Source organism: Pongo pygmaeus, chromosome 4 (assembly GCF_028885625.2).
Source record: "Pongo pygmaeus isolate AG05252 chromosome 4, NHGRI_mPonPyg2-v2.0_pri, whole genome shotgun sequence".
Lineage (NCBI taxonomy): Eukaryota > Metazoa > Chordata > Mammalia > Primates > Hominidae > Pongo > Pongo pygmaeus.
Window position 1 is genome coordinate 153,145,716 of NC_072377.2, and position 24,429 is coordinate 153,170,144.

The 24,429-nt window shown below is 37.6% G+C and overlaps 1 protein-coding gene across 8 annotated transcripts in view; it reads left to right on the plus strand.

Annotated features, from left to right (window-relative positions):
- The first annotated feature begins 891 nt into the window (after positions 1 to 891).
- The window catches only part of FBXO38 (F-box protein 38), a 59,151-nt gene continuing 35,613 nt past the window's right edge, over positions 892 to 24,429 (plus strand). For 3 of the 8 annotated variants that reach the window (XM_063665254.1, XM_054487923.2, XM_063665256.1), the window contains exons 1-8: positions 1,040 to 1,125; positions 5,973 to 6,044; positions 11,803 to 11,993; positions 16,449 to 16,582; positions 19,432 to 19,595; positions 19,803 to 19,968; positions 22,136 to 22,273; positions 23,695 to 23,832. In XM_063665254.1, coding sequence (XP_063521324.1) covers positions 11,866 to 11,993; positions 16,449 to 16,582; positions 19,432 to 19,595; positions 19,803 to 19,968; positions 22,136 to 22,273; positions 23,695 to 23,832 — 868 coding nt within the window. In that variant the 5' untranslated portion in view covers positions 1,040 to 1,125; positions 5,973 to 6,044; positions 11,803 to 11,865. Of the gene's footprint in view, positions 1,126 to 5,972; positions 6,045 to 11,802; positions 11,994 to 16,448; positions 16,583 to 19,431; positions 19,596 to 19,802; positions 19,969 to 22,135; positions 22,274 to 23,694; positions 23,833 to 24,429 lie in introns of all 8 variants that reach the window. The other 5 variants (XM_054487920.2, XM_054487924.2, XM_054487922.2 and 2 more) reach the window with 3 other exon arrangements.

Consider the following 24,429-nt stretch of genomic DNA (forward strand, 5'->3'; position numbering starts at 1 on the left):
TGAATATGATGAGGTTTTGTTTTGTTTGTCCTACCAGAGCTCCAAATAAAAACACAGATATATGGTTTGACATATGGAATGGGATAGCTAAAACTGTGACTGCCTAAGACAAGCTGAAACCTAAGGTGCCGAACCATATTGGGGAAAGAGGGGAAAAACCAGTAGGTCTGCTACCAATCAAGAAAAGAATAAGAAGAAATGGGATTCCCAAGCCTTCTTCAGCTTTTTCTTCTCCAGCAGAATAGCCTAGTCAATGCTACATCTTGTCAAATCGTGTCTTACATGGCTTTAATGCACACTAACTTTCCTAAGAAGTATTTGTATCTATTTAAATCTAGGGATTTTAGCCCATATTAATTACATGTATATCAGGGCAAGAACACAGGATGTAAAAGGTAAAAATCTGAATTTCAGTCCATCTGTGCGACATTGTGCAAGTCAATTACACTCTCTGAAGACAATTCCTTATCCATCAAACAACAGAAAAGGTGATTAAGTTGATCCTTGCCTACATGTCAGAGTCGTGTAGAGTTTTTAATGACACTCATGTGAAATTCCTTTGGACTGTAAAATACTATTACTTACGTGCAAAGACAATGTCCCGAAATCACAGAAGGGATGACTTAACATTAACATCTTTAACTGCGCCCCCGTCCTTCCTCTCAAAAAAAAAAGTTCTCTATTTTTAGTTGAATGATTCTGGGAAAATCTCTATTGGAACCTATCCACTTCGCAAATGACAAAGGCGAGGTCCAGAGGCTTATCCAAGACCCCAGGGTACCACTGGAAATCAAGACCAAACCACACGTCGGAGACTGGTTCCGGCGCATCAGACTCAGTACTTCCGGCATGGCGCTTTAGTGTCACGTGAAAGACCAGCAACCCGCCCCCGCTCTCCACCCCCGACAAGCCTTCCGAAATGCCACGCTGAACATGGCTGCCGCGCTTCGATGCTTCTTCACACACACAATATGGACACGGGTTTGAGGCTCCGGCCCCGGATGACGACACTCCGGAAATATGCGAGCGGCGGCGGAAGCGGAAGTGCTTCAGCGGTGGGGGCCGGGGAAGTGTCTGTAGCGTCCCTCCCTCTCAACCACAATAACAGGCGGAGGGTCGGCGTAGGTGAGGCGGCGGCTGAGTGGGCCTGGGGACTGGGAGCGGGGTGGCAAAGCCCGGAGTGCGTGCGGCAGGGCTGAGGTAGCTGGATGGGGGTTCTGGAACTTCCGACCGCTTAAGCTCGGCCTCTGGCCCCCTTCGGGCCTAGAGCTCCCTGAGAGATCAGGGGCTGAATTTGTAGTTCCTGGCCTTCTAGGCCATGCTTGCGGGGTTTGCCTGCTTGTCTGAACCTGGCCCCAAAATCCAGCATAAAGAACCCTCTCTGGGCCCCAGTTTCCTGAATGAAATGGGTGAGGGTGTTGGACTGGACAGCTTCTGTGACTTTCTCCCACCCGGGGCGTCACGAATTTCATGATTTTAATGTTAAGTCTGTCTTTCGGCCAGTAAAATGAAGGAGGTCTGTGTTCAGCGTACTGAGGGGATGTCCCTGAGCAGGAAGCAGTGCACACATGTTTGGCTGCCACGCCTGAGTATCAGGAGCCCTGAATTCTAGTTTTACCCCTTCCACCTACACACTGTGTGACCTTGTCTAGGTCCATTAGCCTTTCTGTGCTGCAGTTTGCTTATCTGTGTTGGATGCCTTTGATGTCCGTGCCCTAGCTGTGGAAATCAGATTCTTAACTCCCTTTTCATGGAGCCTTTACAGAACTGAAAAACATGTTCTCCCTGCACTCTGCACACCCAGAATTTGACTAAGAGATGTCTACCGTGTTTCTTTGCAGACACCAAGCTGGCCAAGGGCAACTGGGCACTTAGGAAGGTTCCTGTGCAATGAGAAGCTCTGTCCAGAAAACTTTGTTTTATACACCTAAACCAGCAGTATAAATCACTACAAAGTGAAAAACAGGAGACCCTGACTTTTGTTCCAAAGTTGCTGTTAACTTGATGGTTTACTTTGGCCAAATCCCTTCGTCTCTCTGAACTTGAGATTTTTTTATCAGCCGAAGTAAGACGTTGGATTAGGTCACTGGTTTTTAATCCCCTTTCCCATTCCCCCAGCACAAGTGAAGGATAAAATAATAGTTCTATAAAGCCATGATTTTCTCAGGGAGGGAGGAGGTCCAGTCTGGAGGGTATGTATTACATAGGCATAGACTGGAAAAAATCCGCTTGTAATTTTTAACTTTCATTCTGAGAATTAACATTTTAGATTATCTGTAAGCCTTCTTTCCCCTCTTTAAAATGTGTGATGCTGTAATTCTGATGTCCTCCTTGGGTAAAGAATGTAGAGTTTTGTGTGCCTCTTTGTTTAAATGGCTGTGTGCCCAGAGGTACACACTTTATATTTAGTCAAACAGATACTAATGCATAGCAGAGGAGAAAAAGGGACAATTAGATTCCAGTAAGATAGGGTGATATAGTGAAGTAAAATTGATGGTATACTAAAATGAAATAAGGTGGTATAGTGAAATAAAATTAAAAAGGAGTTGAAGACCTGGATCCCTGCTTCACACTGGTACATCCTGCCTCTGTGACTTTGGACAAGCCATCTAACATCTCCAGGCCTCACTTTCCTTATCTGTAAAACGAAGGATTGAGCTGGATGATTCCTAGGCCTTTTTCAGCACCATAATCCTGTTGGGGGGCGGTGGGGGGGTTGTTTTGTTTTGTTTTGCTTGTGTGTGGTTTTTATCTGAGCAGTTTGGTTTATGTGGTGTGGTATTTCTTTAGACAAGAGAGGCTGTCCTGGTCAGTAGATACACAAGATAGTCTATGATGTCAATTAAGGTCTGTGAGGTCAAATTAAGTGATATGCAAGATTACTTTGATATGAGCAAGCTGAAACCAATAGAAACTAAAGAAAGGCATGAGAAACTTGAAGGGCAGGGAAGCCCTTGACCCGATAGGATCATTGAGAATATAGGGAAGTTTAAGTGAGAGGGGGTATTTTTCATGAGGGTAAAGAAAAGTAATTTGAGTTTGGGATGGGAAGGAGATTTGAATTGACAAGATAGGAGGAGAACACTTTTTGGAAACAACTCTGGTTTAAGAATGTGCTTGCAACACCAAGACAAAAGTAATGCTTCCTGTGGCAAAGGTCAGCTAAGCAGGCAGCCACAGAGTGACTGTAATATACCTAAGGTGGCCATAGACCACTGCGTGGGAGCCTAAATTAAATGGACCATAAACCCTAATTGGTGAAGGTAGGGTGTGGTCAGATGCAGTTCTATCAGAGCATCTAGAAGCCTTTCTCCAAGCACTAGGGCATTGCTCTGGAATGCAGGAAGACAGCCACGGTGGCAGAGGACTGACTTGATGATAGAATGTTTACTGTAACCTGGGAAGTATGTATCCCAGCCTGAACCTTGACACTATTTAATCTTGGGCAAATGACTTGTCACCTTGTCCTCTCTGGTTCTGTTTGTTCATCTTAAAAATTCGGGATCACTAGATGAGCTTCGATGTCTGTGAATATGAACCCCCTGAAATCGTGTTGTATGTATTTCTGCTTGCATGAGTCTGGAAAACGGATGTGCCATTTTCATCGTATTCTCAGATGGGTTTGTGACCCACAAAAAATTGAGAACTGTGTGATTAGGTAGTCTCTCAGGTCCTCTTCAACTTGTAACATTCTGGGATTCTGGGATTCTGTCATTTCTGACATTTCCTTAAGGTTCAGAGTCTGAGGATCTAGAAGTTGCTAAGCCTGTAGGTAACACCTGGTACCGCAAAGTATAGTCTTTATATATAACACTCTCCTCCTTATTTATTCAGGCATAGCTCAGAGATACTGTAGGTTTGGTTCCAGACTACTGCAATAAAGCAAGTCACAAAGTTTTTGGTTTCCCTGTGTATATAGAAGTTATATTTTACAATGTAGTATAATCTGTTAAATGTGCAACAGCATTATATCTAAAATAATGTATATGCCATAATTTTAAAGTACTTAATTTAAAAAAAATGCTAACAATTAATCTGAGCCTTCAGTGAGTCATAATATTTTTGTTAATGGAAGATCTTGTCTCTGTCTTGATGGCTGCTGACTGATCAGGGTGGTGGTTGCTGAACATTGGGGTGGCTTGGCAGTTTCTTAGGACAACAGTGAAGTTTGCCTCATTGATTGGCTCTTCCTTTTAGGAAATATTTTGTTGTAACATGCGATGTATGATAGCATTTTACTCACAGTAGAACTTTCAAAATTAGATTCAGTTCTCTCAAACCCTGGTGCTGCTGTATCAACTGAGTTTATGTAGTATTCTAAATCCTTTGTTGTCATTTCAATAATGTTCACAGCATCTTCACCAGAAGTAGATTTCATCTCAACAAACCACTTTCTTTGTTCATCTATAAGAAGCAACTTCTCATCTGTTCAAGTTTTATCATGAGATTGCAGCAATTCAGTCACATCTTCAGGCTCTACATCCGATTGTAGTTCTCTTGCTATTTCCTCCACATCTGCAGCGACTTCCTCCGCTGAAGTCTTTTGTTGTTTATTATTTCAATCCTGCTCCTCCTATAACCACAGAAGTCTTGAATCCCTCAGTCATCCATGAGGACTGGATTCCAAACTCTTGTTAATGTTGATATTTTGACCTCCTCCCATGAATCACAGACGTTCTTAACAGCTTCTAGAATGTGTATCACTTCCAGAAGGTTTTGAATTTAGTTTGCCCATATCCATCAGAGGAATCACAGTCTATGGCAGCTATAGCCTTAGGAAATTTCTTTCTTTTTTTTTTTTTTTTTTTTTGAGACGGAGTCTAGCTCTGTTACCAGGCTCAAGTGCAAGTGCAGTGGTACGATCTTGGCTCACTGCAACCTCTGACACCCTGGTTCAAGCAATTCTCCTGCCTCAGCCTCCCAGGTGGCTGGGATTACAGGCACATGCCACCACACTCAGCTAATTTTTGTATTTTCAGTAGAGATGGGGTTTCACTATGTTGGCCAGACTGGTCTCGAGCTCCTGACCTTGTGATCCACCTGCCTCTGCCTCCCAAAGTGCTGGGATTACAGGTGTGAGCCACCGCCTCCAGCCAGGAAATTTGTTTCTTAAATAATATGATTTGAAAGTTGAAAGTTCTTGATCTACTTGATCTATTAGCTGCAGAATGGATATTGTGTTAGCAGGCATGGAAACAATATTAATCTCCTTGTATATCTAATGGACCTCTTGAATGACTAGGTCCATTGCCAATGAACAGTAATATTTTGAAAGGATACTTTTCTGAGCAGTAGATCTTAGTAGAAGTCTTAAAGTATTTAGTATACTATGCTGTAAACAGATGTGCTGTCATTCAGGCTATGTTGTTCCTTTTATCGAGCACAGGCAGAGTAGATTTAGCATCATTCTGAAGGGCTCTAGGATTTTCAGAATGGTTAGTGAGCATTGGCTTCAACTTCATGTCACCAGCTGCATTCTCTAACAAGATAATCAGCCTGCCCTTTGAAGCTAGGCATTTACTTCTCCCTAGCAGTGAAAATCTGATATGGAATATTATTCCAATGGAAGGCTGTACATACTGAAAATCTGTTGTGTAGTGTAGCTACTTTCAGCCGTTATCTAAGTTAGATCTTTTGGATAACTTTTTGCAGCTTCTCCATCAACATTTGCTGCTTCACCTTGTGCTTTTCCGCTATGAAGGCAACGTCTTTCCATAAACTCATGAACCACCCTCTGCTAGCTTTCAACTTTTCTTCTAAAACTTCCTCACCTCTCTCGGCCTTCATAGAATTGCAGAGACTTAGGGCCTTGCTCTGGATTAGGCTTTGGCTTAGGGAATGTGGCTGGTTTGAACTTCTGTCCATAAAACTCAAACTTTGTGTATATCAGCAATAGGCTGTCTTGCTTTCTTATCATTTGTTTATTCACTGGAGTAACAATTTTCTCAAGAACTTTTTCTTTGTGTTCACAGCTTAGCTGATGTTTGGCACAAGAAGCCTAGCTTTTGGTCTGTCTTGGCTTTCGACATGACTTCCTTACTAAGGTTAGTCATTTCTTGGTTTTGATTTAAAGTGAGAGATGCTCAACTCTTCCTTTCACTTGAACACTTAGAGGCCATTGTAGAGTTCTTAATTGGTCTAATTTAAATATCGTTGTGTCTCAGGAAATAGGGAGGCCTAAGGAGAGGGACAGAGATAGGAAGAACAGCTAGCCAGTGGAGCAGTTAGAACGACACCATATTTATCAATCAAATTTGCCGTCTTATATAGCATGGTTTGTGGTACCTCCAAAACAATTAAATTAGTAACATCAAAAATCACTGATCATAGATCACCGTAACACATATAATAATAATGAAAGGATATGAAATATCGTGAGAATTACCAAAATGTGACACACAGACATGAAGTGAGCACGTGCTGCTGGAAAAAGGGCACCAATAAACTTGCTTGACGCAGTGTTGCCACAAACCTTCAATTTGTGAAAGACACATTATCTTTGAAGCACAGTAAAGTGAATCACAATTAAGGTATACCTGTATTCACCTGTCCCTCATGCTCCATGACTTCTCGGCAAGACTTCCTCCAACTCATCTTTCTCTAATGCCAATAACTGAACTTTCCCCTCCTTTACTCTTTCTTTTTTAACCTGCTACTGCTTTGTACCTTCTCTGCATTATTGAGTTTCTCAAGTGAATTGAAGGCAGGGTATTTAGTGGCAAGTGGTATTTTGGAGGTAGGAGTGAGAAAAAAACACAAGGCTAGTGATGGCAATTTTCTCCTCACTTGCTTTGGTTCTTCTTCCAACTAAAAAGAAAAGCAAATAAGAGAAAGGGTGCACATTAAAAAGGGATACCGGCCGGGCGTGGTGGCTCACGCCTGTAATCCCAGCACTTTGGGAGGCTGAGACAGGTGGGTCACTTGAGGTCAGGAGTTTGATAGCAGTCTGGCCAACATGGTGAAACGCCATCTCTACTAAAAATACGAAAATTAGCTGGGGGTGGTGGCATACGCCTGTAGTCTCAGTTACTAGGGAGGCTGAGATGGGAGAATTTATTCAACCCAGGAGGCAGAAGTTGCAGTGAGCCAAGATCGCGCCATTGCACTCCAGCCTGGGCAACACAGTGAGACTCTGTCTTAAAAAAAAAAAAAAAAAAAAAAAAAAGATACCGTCACCACTTACTTGGGACTTGTGGTGTGTGAATTTCAAGTTTTCTTTCTCATATAGGGAAACCAGGTCCCTATTCATCAGTACCTGAGATGAAATACTCAGCATAGCCCAGCTGGGTATTTCACTTAAATGAAGATGAAGCCAACTTTAGCTGAAGCAACTTTGTTGTCCTTTATCAAGACTGAGTAAGGGTGGGGGAAAATAAAATATTTTTTGACTGAGGAAGCTTTTTATCTCCTGAACATTTTCAGAGACATCTACTTGGACTTGAGAAGGCTGGTAGATTTCTCCGGGCTATAAGTCCTGTCAACCTCCTATATATAAGGTAGAGATCTTTTCTTTTACCCTAGTGTTCATCTCCACAAGTTCCTTCCGCACGATAGGCTTAGGGCAGGGTCCTCACTATTCCACCTGCCAAGTAAGAACTAAAAGACCCAAGTCTTCAATTCTAGCCATGATGTAAGAAATAGGAATAGTTTTACCTAAAGTTTTGTCAGTCCTGCCAATTTAAAATTTAGGCTTTTTGCTAGTTAGTGTTAAAGGATATTGTAGGTTAAGAAGGTTTTTGTCAGCTTCCTGGAGATCTAACCTCAGTATAATATTGTATAACATCATTTCTGTGGGTAAATATTTGTTAACTCTCAATAAGTGGAGTTTTATAAACTCAATGATATTTAAGGTGCAGGGTATTTAGTCTAAAAATTTACGTATAGTTTGTGCACTAGGGCAACAATCTAATTCACACAAAAGTACTACATTGCAAAATCCTAAGGAACAATCAAAGGTGGAATCAGTAGAGGAAGATGTTATTAGGTGGTGTGAATTTGAGGAAGAAAAAGGAGGAAGAAGGGATTAAAAAAAGCTTTTTATTAAAGGAATAAAGAATCAAGAGCATCATCTCCATGAAGGATTGTCAAGCTTCTTAAAGCTGAACATGTGCTAAAATATAACAACTGGTGGATTGGTCTGAGCATCTAGGTAATTTGTGGGTGGATTAGTCTTTGCTGGTTAATCGTCCTGTTGAGGATTCTACATTCTACAGAGTAGCTGTTAGGTGTGTCACTGCAGTAAAATCTGATTGCATTATTGTCTGGGCTATAAGTTTGTTGCTGAGATCATTGAATGCTGTGGTAGCAAACGTCTCATAAGAGCATGAAATGGTTTTTAGCAGCAGCCTTGAAGCTACTGGATGTATATAGAATAATGGAAAGACTGGTGGATATTCATACATTAGGTATTTGAGGATATATTGTGAGCAAGGACTTGTTATCACCTAGAGGCAAGATTTTTTAGCAGAAACATGACGAATAAATCACTACACAAACTGCTGTGGAAGCATATGTTAAGTCCCGCAGGGAGCTCAAATGAAGGAGTCAGTAGGGGAAGCTTTTACAGAGGACTTACATTTAAGCTAGATTTTTACAGGCAGTTTTCTAGGCAAAGTAGGGAAAAGAAGGACATTTCCAGTCAGAGTTAAAAGCATATTAGGAATGAAACACCAATGGTTATTTGGGGGAACTAAGAAGATACTGGTCTGCTAGAATGAGTATACTGAGAGCAAGTGGTAAGGATTGGAAGAAGATAAGATTGGAACATCTGGTGTTTTGAGATTAGATTGGAAATATTTTATCCTCTGAACCAGGATTCCTTGTAGGCCGATTGTTTTGTTTTGCTTGGCCATGTATATTGTACTTCTTAAAAACAATCTGAAATTTTCAAATGATGGAGAATAATATGAAGTGAAAAGTAAAAGTTTTTTTCTGCTTTCCTAAACCTGTTATCACTCCTCAAAGGTTACCAGTTAATATTTTGTTGTCATCTTTCATAAAATGTTGTATGCAAACACAGTATATTTGTCTTTTTTATCATACTTTTTAAAAAAAGTTTTAGGGGGTAATCTTTTTAATTTTTAAAATTATGTTGTTGTTAGAATCATACTTTAGATGTAGTCTATGTTTTGCTTTTTTCACTTAACACTATAAATCAGGGGACTGTTTTAAAAAGATAACTGGCTTCAGTGTAGAGTATAGCATGGTAAGCATTTATTCAATAAATTACTTACAGCAGGCATAGTGTCTGCTAAGCTTTTCCTCGACCCTGAGGATACAGTGATGGGTATCATTTAGGAAGCCATTTCAGTAGTGCACGTGAATGTTAATGGAGTCCCAAAAGGTAATGGGAATGGATGTAAGAACTGTATGAGATAAAATTGGTAAAAATAGCCCATCAAATGTCTGTGGGAAACGAGAAATCAGAATATATTTAGGATGATTTCAAGGTTTACAATTCAGGAATTTAGTAAAACACATTAGGGAAATAGGTGCCTTTATTTGTATATATCTGTGTATCTTTGTTTTAGGGAGGGGGAGGGTTCGTGATACGAAGGAGTTCATTTTGGACATAGTGTTTTTGAAGGATGTTCAAGTTATTGAGGTGAAAATTTCTGATAGGCAGAGGAAATAAAGTTCAGAGCTCAGGAGAAGTAAGAAGTAGAGTTGGAAATTTTTTTCTTTTTTTGCTTTTCTGTGTGTGTGTGTGTGTGTGTGTGTGTGTGTATATTTGTAATAACTAAATCCTTGGGAATGAGTACAATTGCCCAGGGAGAAGAGGGCTCAAGGATGAATTAGCAAAGGAGACTGAGCATTGGTCATAGAGGAACGACAAGAATCGAATATCACTTTCGGAGCCAAAGGATGAGAGGGTTTCAAAGGAGTGGTCAGCAGTGTCCCATAATACAAATGGGTCAGATGGGGAAGCACTGGAAAGAGGCTATTGGATTTGTTGACTACATGTTCAATGTAACCTTAGAGGTTTCAGGAGCTATCATAAGATGGAAAGATTCATTTGGAGGAGGCAGGGCAGTAAACAAGAAAAGGTGGGCAGTGATTAATCAGAAGCAGGTGAGTTTATTTATAGCTTTTCTTTTAGCTTGGGCAGTTCTGAGTATGAACTTTATTTTTACGGAGGCTTGTTAGCCAAAATGTGGTGGACAACATAGGAGTAAGCTTCTGAGAAGTTAAGACACATGTCACAAATTCAGGGTAGCGTGGCCCATATACCAGTCCACACACATTGATTTCTCTGGTTTCTCAGGCCGTACTGGTTAGAAACAACAGAAGAGGGTGTGTGTGTGTGTGTGTGTGTGTGTGTGTGTGTGTGTGTTTGTGTGTGTTTGGGGTATGAGAGACAAGCATGCTGACAGCCTCAAGAAGTAAATAGCACATAACCTTTTAGTGAGGGAAGAAGAGACCAGAACACACACACACAGGCACAAGAAATGATGAAGATTTACTTAGCCTAGTAGTGTGTCCATTTACTGCTGAGGCAAAAAAAACCCTCAGGAACTGCATATACTTAAAGTACCCTCTGCCCACCAGGTGCCTTTCTCCTACTGAGTTCTTTCCTACTTTTTGCAGTGTTAATTCCTGCTCTCCCTTCAGTTATGGGCTCAATTGTCTTTCTGTTAGGAGAACCATTACTGACTCAGGCCCCTTTGTTATATGAGGCTTCAGAACTGTGTTTACTGACTTTGTAGCAGTTATCTCCGTGTGTAATTCTGAGCTCATTTGCGTGGTTATTTAATTGTGTATCTCCACTTAACTCGGGGCCATTTGTTTACAATGGGCCCAGAGTACCCAAGTGGTATTCAAAATAAATGTGCCAAGGCATATTTAAATGAATGTGAATGCACCTCTTTTCAGCTGTCATCCCGTGCCTTCTCCATCTACAAAGCCATTAATATAGAAGAGACCAATATTTCCTATAAACTTCCCTATATCTGGACCAACATTATTAAAATATTCCTAAACAATTTGACAATCAAGGTGTTAACTCCACATGCCGATCAATAGAACAGAAAATCATCTGGATGCTCATGCAACCCATTTTCTCCCTGCTTTCCCTCTCCATTCCTCCTCTCTCCCCTCTTTTCTCTCTTTCTCTTTTCATCCTTCTCTAAAGCTTATTTTAAAAACAAAATGTGCATGTGATGCAAAAGTGAAATACCATCTCAATATTCACAAGAGAGGGAGAAGGGATGTTTCATTCTTTCTCTGAAATTGTATATAAGCTTGTGTTTATTTTTTAGGAGTTCTCTAGTTTTTATCAGATTCACAAAGGGGTCCATGACTAATCTAATCTCTGACTTCATAGGTGAGAGAATGAAGAATTTTAAAGATTGATGCAAGTTTATAGAAGTAATTTGGGGGCAGAATCAAGATTAGAACCCAAGAATCTCTTCTCCTTTCTACTATGTTAGGGGCAGTCCTAGAAAGAACCACAAACTCCTGGAGCTGGAAGAGGTTTTGATTCCTCATTTAATGATCACATGTTACCTATGAAGAAATTGATACTTGGAGAAATTGAGTGAATAAGCTAAGAAGCAACAGTACAAATTAAAGCACAATACTCATGATTCCTGGATTTTTGCTCTTTCTAAATAATGCATATTTATATTATCTTCAGAAGTTGATTCTCCACTCATCTTCAGAAAATATTTTTATTAATTTGAATGTAATGTGTACCATTATGATACCTCTGCCTGTGTGTGTTTGAAAATAAACATTGTTTAACCTGGGTTTTAGTAGGGGGTGTGTTTTTTTAGTCTACTTCATTCTCTGTTTGCTTTTCAGGTACTTTGAACTCAAGTAAACAAAAGGGAATATTTTCTCGTTGATACTGGAGACTGCACAACAATGGGGCCACGAAAAAAAAGTGTGAAAACATGTATCATGAATAATGAAATTCCAGAAGAAATGACAGCAGATGAAACAAAGGACTATATGAATCAACTTTCACATGAAGTACTTTGCCATATTTTTAGGTAAGATTGTGTTTGGTTGGCTTACCTACCTGGAATGGATAAGAGCAAACCCTGAGGCAGTGCTGTCTAATGTAGCTACCAGCTACATGCAGCATTTACATTTCAATTAAGTAAAAATGTAAAATTTAGTTCGTCAGTTGCACTGGCTACATTTCAAGTGCCTAGTAGCCATATGTGGCTAGTGGACACAGTGTATAGGACAACAGAGTATAGACAGAAAATATTTCTTTTGTCACAGATAGTTCTGTTGGACAGCCTTTCTCTAGACTGTTAACATTTCTAGGCTTCTTGGGATTTTTATTGGCTAATAGATTTGTTGACTTTTGTTACTGCATTATAACAGTACTATGTGTTTACACTGCACAATATAAGGCAGTGTTTCTGACTTTTTCTGACTACAACCCACAGTGAGAAACATACATGTAAGTGATTGTAACAAAGTTTTCTGAAATAATACCCATCATAACTAAATGCAGTGCATACATTAAAGTTGTTTTATGAACACAACACAAAAAGACTTCTAAAAAAAGTATATTTTTACCCAAACTTCATTGTAACAACTGTTTTTTTATAAAAGGAAAACTGTCATTCTAGTTTCCACTGCTGTCTTCTTTCAATTATTGTCCTTATTTATATAATTCAAATAAGCAAATTCTAACATACTTTGTCTCTGAAATTAGAGACCTGAGTTTGAATCCTGGGTCCATTATTTGCTAGCTCTAGACTAATGATAGACATAATGGTAATATTATTAGGATTCAGTGAGATAATGCATGAAACACTTAGCAAACTGAAAGCATAAATGCTTGGTAAATGTTAATGGTTATTCTGCTTTTTTTCATATTGCTACATGGTCTTCATAATTATTTTTTTTACTGCTTACTATTCTATGGAATGTATAAATAACATGGTACTTATCATTTCCCTTGTCTGACATCTAGATGGTTTTCAGTTTTTCTGTTTTCTGCAATTATGGTTGCAATTAACTTCTCTAAGCATATGGATTTTCCATTATTTTAGGTTGTTTACCTATGAGAAATTTCCATATATAAAGTTCTTAGGAATGTTTTGAATTTCTACAAATGAATATTTGCAGATTATGAAGTTTTAAAATAGCAATAACAGTTATTTTAGGAGATCCTAGGCACTGTATTTTTTTTCTAATATAAATGTGTATGTCATTATTTCCTGCAGTTTGTTATTCTGTGACACATTGTAGTTTTTGCTAGTTGAGTTCTGTCTGGGATTAGAAGACCAAATTAAAATGATAGATCTTTTTTTACAGAACAAAATGACATTAATGTTCATCTGGCAGGAAAAAAATCTGTCAGAATAGCCAAAAATTTTCAGAAAAAGAGTCTTGCAACTACCAGATGTTCAATTACATTCTAAAATGTTTTGGAAAAGAAAGCTGGACAGTTGGGTAAAGGAGACAAACATAGGCTCCATTCAAATACATGTGGAGATCTAGTTTCTGACAAGGTTGTATTCACATCAGTGAGGAAAAGCTGGGTGGACTATTCAGCAATGATGTCTCAACCTACAAACCATTTGGAGAAAAAAATAAAAGCACATTTTTATCTCATGTCTTACAGCTAAATTCAAAATGGATCAGTGAATTAAACAAATCCTTCAAAATTCAGTAAACTATCGCAAGAACAAAAAACCGAACACTGCATATTCTCACTCATAGATGGGAATTGATCATTGAGAACACATGGACACAGGAAGGGGAACATCACACTCTGGGGACTGTTGTGGGGTTGGGGGAGGGGGGAGGGATAGCTTTAGGAGATATACCTAATGCTAAATGACGAGATAATGGATGCAGCACACCAGCATGGCACATGTATACATATGTAACTAACCTGCACATTGTGCACATGTACCCTAAAACTTAAAGTATAATAATAATAATAATAATAATAATAAAAATCAGCTTGAGGTAAGGGCCAGGCCCATAACTGAAATAAAGAAACATCTAAAATACCCCCCGCCAAAAAAAAAAAAAAAAAGAAGAAAGCATAGGTAAAATTGCATCTAGGGATAAAGTTGGATAATGCTAGGATATACTGTGAAAAAATTGGACCATATATAATATGTATATATTTTTGAGACAGAGTCTCACTCTGGCTGGAGTGCAGGGTATGATCATGGCTCACTGCAACCTTGAACTCCTGGGCTTAAGCAATCCTTTTGCCTTAGGGGCGCACACCACTGCGCTTGGCTAATTTTTTTATTTTTTGGTAGAGGCAGGATCTTGATTTGTTGGCTAGCTTGGTCTTAACTTCTGGTCTCAAGCAATCCTCCCATTTTGGCCTCCCAAAGTGCTGGAATTGCATGCATACACCACCACACCTGGCCATTGGACCATAATCTAAATTGAAAATAGATCAGATAACATTGTGCAGTTCAAACAGAATATTCAAATGGAAGGGGTAGAATCAAGTCAATATATAATGGTAGTTACAGTGGAGAAAACAGCATTTGACAGCATGTAGAAAGAACCATGAACTTAGTTCTTGAACTTAATGTGTTTATTCTAAAAACAAACTAAATTTTGTTTCATTTTTTAGTCTTCTAAAATTTTGATTTGAGGATTCATTGTGGTAGTGTAGTAACTACTTAGCATGTCTTCATAAAACAAGAAAAACTATGGCCTTCCTTAAAAGAAACCTAATCTTTGCTGTCCCTGCTATACTCTCTTTTCTAAAGTGTTATATTTGATCTGTCTTCTGAACTCTAGTCCTTCGACTATATAACTATGAAGAAAAAATATGCTACTTCTTAGGGAAAATATGTAAAATAATCTTGATTTTGTGATTATTGGTCTGTTTGTATTTAAAGGGAGTAGAATTTTAACCTAGGCAAATACGTTGGATAACAATATTTAGGAGAAAAATATTACAGTGGCAAAATATATTTGGAAAGCAAATTTAATGTTTTTCATTGTTTATAAAATGTGTTGTCATGTTTCTGAAAAATTCTGCTTATAATCTAAGTTATAGAGACTAAATTAAGTTATAGCTAGCAGTGATGATTTATTTTGTATAAAATTTGATTTAAATCATTTTAAAGGGGTAAGAAGAAGGACGAGAAGTAGAAAAAAAATGGATCAGCTAAATATTCAACAGGTATATGTGGGCTTTTCTTTTAGAATTAGCAGTGTTGTTAAGAGTTAGTGTCAGACAAAACTGTGTTTGCCATTCCTGACCCTTTCTCCCTCTTACCTAGCCATGGGACATTTTGCAGGTTTAATTCTTCTGAGCTAATTTCAGCACTTATAAAATGGAGTAATAATAGTGTATACTATGTCAGTGAAGTGCCAGCAGATAACAGAAAATACACTTACCTGGAATTTGAAGATAATTTAATGAAGGGACTATTTACAGAGGTGTAGATGGAGTTTAGGAAACAAGTAAGGGATGATGAAGAATTCGTCTAGGGGATTAGCAGCAGTAGAAAGGCAGCATTGCCACCTGGAGCCCTCCAGCTGGTGCCTCTCATTGGCTAAAATTAACAGTTAGCCAGAGAGGGGTAGGGAACACAGCAGGTCAGAGAGGGGGAGATAAAGGACTGGGAGAGAGTTGTATGGCAAACAGGAACCAGCTAGTTACCTCTTAAGGTTGTTGTGAAACAATGAGTAGAGTGTGACACAATACAGGTTCAGTAGGTAAAGGTAGCTTTAACTTTTCAAAAAATTTAATTAATCTAGGCGTGTGTGGAGGGGTCTTAAGAGAAAAATAGACCTTTCAGAATATATAACAGAACAAAAGTCAGGATTAGTTGAAAGTTTCAGAAAAAGATAATAAAGAAGAATCGAAAAGAGGAAGTTGTAGTTCACATGAGGTGTCTTAATACTTATGCAATACTTTTATCAGTGTATGTGACCTTAAAGGTAAAAAAAAAAAAAAGTGGGAAAAGAAATCGTATACTATATGACTAGTATACATATTTGTTGATGGAGAAGATAGTAGAGTTTGCAGGAGCAGGATGGTGGAGTTGAGAGGGAGCAGAATGTCCCTACAGGAGTAGATTCTGTAAAAGATACGAAATAATATTGCGCATGTTCAAATTGAGTAATTCTGTCTGATCTTTCTCAGGTTCGTTTCTCATCACATCTTGAAAAGCACTGGTTTTTTTTTTCTTCTTTTCTTTGTTTTTCTGGTTTGTTTTTAGATTTTCTTTGTCCATGAAAACTCAAAAGAAGAAAGGCAGGTTTTATCAAATGACCTGTGGAGGGAGCTCAATACCTTATTTGGATACTCAAGTATTTGCTGACTTACCTTTGTAGTAAAAAGCTATATGACCATATATGTGGTAGCTTTAAATCTCTGTCTTAAGATCTTATTTCATTTGAGTGGTAGGAGATTGGAAGAAGGAAAAAAAAATAACTTATTGGTGAGAAGTAATACTTACCCACTTGATAAATACCAGTTTCTTTCTCTCACAAAGGTACCTGCCTCTGCAGGATATCATGTGTATGGAATGTCTTTCCCGGAAACTAAAGGAAGCAGTGACCCTATATCTGCGAGTTGTGAGAGTTGTAGATCTCTGTGCAGGGCGGTGGTGGGAATACATGCCAAGTGGTAAGTGGATTTAGTCTGTGAAGTACGGTAGTTTCCTACTGGAAAGTAGTAACAATGGTTTCATAAAAAGTTACTTGTCTTGAGAAAGGCAATCTAAGTCACCTTGTAGGCTGGCAAGATTTTGTCTAAATTATTTATGTTGGGTTTTAGGTTGTAAAATGCGTTTTACCTGAGGCTTTATTGTTTTAATAGTCTGCTCTTTTCATTTCCTGTCCTTAAGTAACTATATCAGCCTGTTCCACACATCTGTGATTGGAGAACATGAGCCTTTGGTTAATTGAGTATATGTGTATCACATTAGACAGTGCGTGTCCTTTACTCTCTGATGCATGTTTTCCGGTGAATGGTAACAGTTTTCATCATAGATTTCCTCTGCAACTAAACTGCACCCTTTAGTTAAATAAATACTTGCCATTTTTGTAAAATAGGCCACAGAACTCCAATTTCTTTAGAAGGCCTATAGTAGGTCTTGGAGATTCTCGAATAAGGCACTGACTGACCTTACAGGTGAAGAACTCAGAGTTAGCTTCCTAACCACAGCAAATTGTTCCCAGTTGAAGAGACCACCTGAAAAGAAAGTTAATGGCTTTAGCTAAGCAAAGCATACTTGAAAGAGTTAAAAGGCACTTAAGGCTTCTTTTCAGTTAACGCCAATCCATTAATTGGTAAAATTTAGTTACTATTGTTTTGCAATTATGAATCTGTCTTTTAAAGTCATCCTTTTTCTATGATGTCCAGATTATGAGACTTTGAAAATGGGATAAGGCTGAGAGGGGACCAAAAAATAAAAATAAAAATAAAAAGCCTTAATAGAAGTGAAGGGCTGGAGGAGATAATTGTCTTGTTCTATTCTATAGAACAGAACAGATTAGCTCTGGAATACTGGAATTGTGCAGGTGGGTGCTGCATCCTTTCAAGAGAGTCATCAAATCAGTTGGTAACTCTTATCAGTTGGCCATAGTAGTTATCAATATATACTTTCTTATAAAGAACATTGCAAACACCTGAGGCTGGAACTTATTACTAGGTTTGTGGGAGGCAAACCACGGTTGCTTTCAGATATTTAATGAAAGCCATTCTAAGGGCAAAGGACTCACCTCATCTTGTTTCAGAATGATCCTTTATGTCAGGAAAGAAAAAAAATTAGGGCAGTGTGAAAATGATTGTCTTATTCCTTATATTAGATTTGCTTTTGCAAAGGTTAGGCCAGCCGGAATTCTGAAGACGGGATTAATACAGTATATAAAGACAGGATGGCAGAACTCCCATGTGATACAGTCTTAGCATTAACATCACTACCACTTACCAATTAGAGAAGAATTTGACTGCATGTTGCTGACTTTTAGGCTATGGTAAATAACCTGTGAGCCCAAGGCTTCCCATCTTTGCAATGAATGTAAAAGAGAGTTGAAGCAAACAGTCTCTAGCCTAAGTTCACACTAACCTTGCTCACTAATGCCACCTTGGCCTATTATCTGGCATTTAACCCAGATTCTTTATATAATAGTACTTTATGGTTTACATATATGATCTATTTGGATTCTCACTCCATCTCTGTAAAGAAGGTAGAACTTTCCCCATTTCTCTCGTGGGAGGCAACATATGACAAAAGAGGATAAACATTGCAGAGGTTACACTTGGTTTTAGATTCCAGCGCTGCCATTTGGAAGCTCTTAAACTCTCTCAACTTCATTTTTTATGCTTGTAGATGGGGTGATAACCTTTCTGGTTTGGTTGTGAGAATAAATGAAAAAAAAAAAAAGATTAACACATTGAATCGTTCAGTCATTAAAAGTTACTATACAAGAAAGTAATAAGAACTGTTACTATAATTAGAGACCAAGTAATCTCTGGTCTCTCCTTACTCTTCACTTTTGTGGTACTAAAGTTAACATGTCTGGACTTTACATGTTAAATGAGATAACTTAAAAATAAAACAACTTTCAAAAAAGTATGTAAGACTTAAATATTTGGGGCCTACTTTTTATTCTTGGCAGTTAATATTTTTCTTTGTCATAATAAGCAGACAGTTGGCTTTCTGACCACTTTCATTAAAAATAAAAAAGCCCTTGTAACAGATTAAAATAGCATCTATATAAGACTTGTCTCCCCACTTACTTAACCAACAGCTCCTGCTGTGGAAGTAACCTGCCTCTCTCTGTTCCCATCTTGTTGATTCCTACTATGGTCTCCTGGATAGATAGCTTCCTATCAACAGCATCCCCTGAGATTGGATCACTCTGGTTCTCTTAGCTAACTTGCATCTGTCTTTTTCAAAAGAATTAATTGTCTAAAATGGCAGGGGAGTAATAGTTAAACATATGACAGAGTATCAGAGTAATTATTAGAAAATGGATAGAATAATTTGAGATAGGAATTAGGTCAGAACTATGAGCTTCCTAACAATGAGGATCATATCTTATTTATATTTTTAGTTATGTGCACAGAGCCCTGAAGGTTTCACAGACAAGAGAGTACCCATGGGGGAGGAGGAGGGTGGTGATGATCAGGTGGGTGGTCCCACTCCATCCACCAAATAGGTCCTAGTTATCTGGGTTAAAATTGCGTTCTTTGTTGAAGATTTCTATGCCTTAAAAGCAACAAAACCAAAAAGTCAATAATAAAAGCCTCCTCCATAAAGTATTAACTCAGATTAAGTGGAGTTTCTGACTCATTTCCTCTGTTACTAAAGGAGTATATTTTCTGTTACGTTTATTCAGCTTTAGTGTTAGCTTTACGGAAATTTGAAGAGGAAGTCTTTTTTAACTTTTGGTAAAAATCATGAGTGCCTAGTAAATGTTAATGAACAGAAAGATGAACCTGGCTCTAAATACTTCTGAACTTCTCAGGCTTTACAGATTCCAGTTTTCTAACACTATTAAAGAAGATGCCAGATGTTGAACAGCTATATGGCCTTCACCCTCGATACCTTGAGAGGCGAAGAGTAAGGGGCCATGAGGCTTTTAGCATTCCAGGAGTCCTAGAAGCTTTGCAGGCATGCCCAAACTTAGTGGTGAGTGCACCTGGTTGGACATTTTGGCATCAACTGTTTATGAAATAATAGACCAAAGAATGATAGACGTGTTCACTCACATGCAAATCTCATCTGTCACAAACTTTTAAGTTCCATTGTGTACTTAGCATCTTGTGGTACGTAAATAAAAGCTTTGGATGCTAAACTAAAATTCTTTCTTATGCTTGCTTTGGCATTATTTTCTAGGGTGTGGAAACTTCTCATTTGGAGTTGGTAGAATCCATTTGGACATATATGCCCCATGTTCATATTTTGGGGAAATTTCGTAATCGTAATGGAGCTTTTCCAATTCCTCCTGAAAATAAACTGAAAATTCCTGTAGGAGCCAAAATCCAAACTTTACATTTAGTTGGTGAGTACATGTTTCTTGGGTCACTTGTAACTCCTTGAAATGCCATAAAATGTGAATATTCACTGAAAAAGAATAATGAGAATTTTAGAGATGGCTTTGTTGATTGATGACTGCAAAATAAATGTTTGCAAGATCTGTATAAAATTTCCAATTTCCCATTAAAGATCCACTGGTGTGCGGGAAATACTGCTTCACAAGTGTACATTCTCCATCTGAATATTCTTTGAAATTATATACCAATAACTTCAACTTAAGCAAAAAGTGTAAATATTTTCTCAAATTTGTCACCTTTGGTTTAGGCCACTGAAAGGAATTCGGGGGTCCCTGTTAATATAGCTGGCCTTTAATATTTGTTTACTACTTTATTCTGTATATGTACACACACATAGAGAGAGAGAGAGTATATGTGTTTTAAGCATTATTCTAGGTATTGGGGATGGTCCAAAGAACTGGAAATTTCTGAAACTCAGGTGGTACAGGGAGAGCATCAGGAATGATAAGGAGTAGGTCTTAAATAAGACTTAGATACACAATTATGGGAGAAGAGTAAAGATTTCTAGCAACCCTTCATTTATAAGATCAGGGAGTGATATCTAGTTTGAAATTGGATTTTTAGATATAAAAGGATTCTGTAATATCTGGAATTTATAGTATAAGCTCCGTAAGGTCAAAGACTTATTTCCATATCTTTATATTTTCTACAATGCCTGTCACAGTTCATTGCAAATATAAGTACAGGGTAAGTTTTATTAAAATGCGCTGATTTATGGGAATCATTTAACAGTTTAACACTGTATTATGGTGATGCAGAGGTGTGGTAAATTAATAAAAATGAAAATTACCAGGAGAATGGGCAGGTATGAACTTTGTTTATAGAGTTTGTTTGAGACAGAAAGTGGATTGGGCCTAGGGTATACTGTCTTCTCTGCGTCTGTCTCACCCTTGCTTCCTTGGGTTTCCTAATCAGTACAATCAGTACTACCATCTTCATAGTATTAAAATAGTTGCTAAATTTAACCTTTGTGACTTCTGCATCTTACATCTCAATCTGTACCTCACTTCTGCTTTTTGTCCTTTTGTTTCATCCTTAATTTTACTTCCCATTTGTTGCTATACAATGTGTGTGCATAGTTCAAACTAAATTTAACTCTGCTATTTTGAGAGGAACAAGTTAAGGGGTAATCCTTGTAGGTTACAATAAGAACATTTGGCAGAATTTAGCCTTTAAAGAACTGACCATTCAAGTACTGCAATTTTACATTCTCTAGTTATTCTTGCTAGCAGAGCTTCTATTGTCTCAAATTTAAAAATTGCATTAAACAGTTTTGCCAACTACTGTTTGTTAAATGCCATCATCCTGGATCCTTGGATTTCTTTAATAAATTTGTGTCCCTTCCTTGGCTTTTATCTTCTTTCGTCCGTATTTCCTGTATTTTTTCACCTCACGCTACACCTCCCTTCTTCTGGTCATGGTCCTCTGTGGGTATGATTCCTAGTATTAAGCCACTCATGGATCCCATGCATCAAATTACCTTTACCAATTTGAAATTCTAAAATAAATGACTGGCAGGTTTCTGCTTTTCTCAGAGCCATGCTGGCTGGCTTCTCCTACACATTTACAAATTCTTAAGATTCATATATTTATAGAAAACAGCTTTTAAAGTTCTGTGTTTAGCTATCTTCCAGATATCTATTTGCATATTTAAACCCACCTAGCTGACTTTGCTCTGAGAAATATAGTTCTCCTGCTGGGGGGCAGTGGACGTTGGTAGTCAAATAGTAAATTTGTGTGTTCCATCTCCATCGTTATAGTTTTGCTTTCAGTAATCCATTTTCACTTCACCTCTTCTGGGAAAATGTATCCTAGAAGAGTTGTAAGATTATAAGAAAGACTTACATGTCTAAGACACAGAAATACTTTTTAAACTCTATCTTCCCATTGGCCTTCTCTAAAAAAGTTAAGTCAGTTTATGGTTTACATAAACTGTTCTTTGTAAGCCTGTTTTAAATAAGGCAAACTTGATAGATTTTGTGTAATTTGTTCTGATAAAAATCCTTGAAGGTTAAACTGTTAATATGAAAAATAGACTCTTGAACTTATAAGCAAAATATAGTATATTTTTGTGATTTTTTTTCTTGTTTGTTCTTTTTTATATTTGTGTTTTAGGGGTGAATGTTCCTGAAATTCCTTGTATCCCAATGCTAAGGCACCTTTATATGAAGTGGGTAAGACTCACTAAACCACAGCCATTTAAAGACTTCCTTTGTATCAGCTTAAGAACTTTCGTCATGAGGAACTGTGCAGGTAATGGTACACGATTATGGTGGAATTAAACATAAGTTATTCTAAAAATATCCTGAAGCAAACTCTAGCTACATTTGTAAATACAATTATATTATGCTATTACTATTTATGTCTTACAACGTATTCATCTTGTGAAGATAAATGTACTTTTTGTTTTAAAGACATTAGAAAGATGATTTGTGTTTGACCTTTGACCTCAGCAAAAAAAAAAAAAAAAAAAAAACAGAATATCTCTGTTTTTTACAGGTACTTTTTACTTTTCATAGGATTGTTTTATTAAATTTCAGTCTTCTTTCTTTGTTTCTGGTCTCCGAATCATTCTGCATGTAAATAGTTGGCTTCCTTAATCTACCTTAAACATAGCTTTTATGGTATTATCCTTCTAAACAGAAATCTTTAGTGTCCCTGTTGCCCTAGAGCAAGCTTGTTCAGCCCACGGTCCACTGGCCACAGCCCACATGATGCCCAATACAATTTCTTAAACTTTCCTAAAACATTATGAGATTTATGCATGGGCTTTTTCTTCTTCTTCTTCTTCTTCTTCTTTTTCTTTCCAGCTCATCAGCTATCTTTAATATCAAGACAATTTTTCCTCTTCCAGTGTGGCCCAGCGAAGTCAAAATATTGGACACCCCTGCACTAGAGCATTAAGTGGGAACTACTCTGCTTAAGGTCATGATAACCAGGACCCCACTTGATAACCTTATTCTGACGCCTTTCCAAGATACATCTTCTTTTATCATCACATTTGACTATTCATTGTTCCCTGGTCAGCCATACAGCTTTCCACCTCAGTGTCTTCTCTTATGCTGTATTATTGTTTTGTTATCCTGAGATGTGCACTTTCTTCTTCTTTTTTTGTATGCATTCTTCAGATTCTGCCTTTTCCAACTTACTTTTCTCGTCTTTCTTTTTCTTTTTCATGGAGTATGGCAGATCTTATTTTTATACTTGATGCAGTCTACCTTCTTACCCTTCTATAATTATTTATGTTAGTTCTAGCTCCATGTCAACTGCAGGTTTTTTGATGGACAGGACCATATCTTTTGTGATCTTCTGTAGTAGCTAATGCAACACTGGTCATAGAGATGATTAAATGATTGAGCTGTTTACTCGAGTGAAGGATCAAATTTTTTATTTTGACTTTTTCCCATTAGTTAGTTTGAGTTCAAAACTATTGAGCCTTTAGAGAATGTACAGAATACTACATATCTCTACAGTGTTACTGAAAAACCTTTATGCTGAGTAAGTGTATGGTTAATAGGCTAACACTTTCATTTATAACAAGAACCTGATTGCAGAGAGCCAATTTGGCTGTCATTTTAAGACTTAGAGTTTATAAGTTATACATGTCTTTCACTGATTTGAAATTCATTTTAAGACACTTTACATTGTTCTATCAAAGATTTTTTTTTTTCCAGGACCCACAAATTCCTTGAAATATGTCCCTTTAGTAACAGGCTTAGCCTCTGCCCGAAACTTGGAACACTTAGAAATGGTTCGAGTTCCTTTCCTTGGAGGTCTTATCCAACATGTTGTTGAAGACAGTTGGAGATCAGGTATTCATTTTCTTTAGTTACTAAATATTTTTTGAAAATCAGCTTAAAAAAATCATTAAGCTTTTATTTAACTTCCCTGGCAAGTCTTTAAAAAGAAAATGCTCATGAGTAACTGCTTTCTCTGTTGTATTTGATGGACAGTAAGTAACCATGAGCATAGCTAGTATTCATTTTCTTTTGGTACACATTAAACTTTCTTAAAATAGACAGTAGAGTGATAAGACATGTTTTCTAGCTTGTTTTGACTTTTACATAGCTAATAATACCTCCTCTTATATATGGAATCTTTCTTAGAAATGTTAACAGGGATTTCTAGCGTTCTTTGGTGATGTTTTACAACTTGTACAGCCGAGGCTTCCAAAAAAAATTTAGGCATTAATAATGTTAATATCTATCACGTAATACTTTATAATATAAAAAATACTTTTATACATATCACTTGGATATTGATTTACCCATCAGATGATATTTAAAAGAAAAAAGTTGTTCTGTGTATACTTAACTATAGATAAATAATACATAACAGAATGTGCTCTGTGTTAAACATCTCATTGCAGAAAAAAATAGTGGTTTAGCAAAATGGATGATTAATGGGTG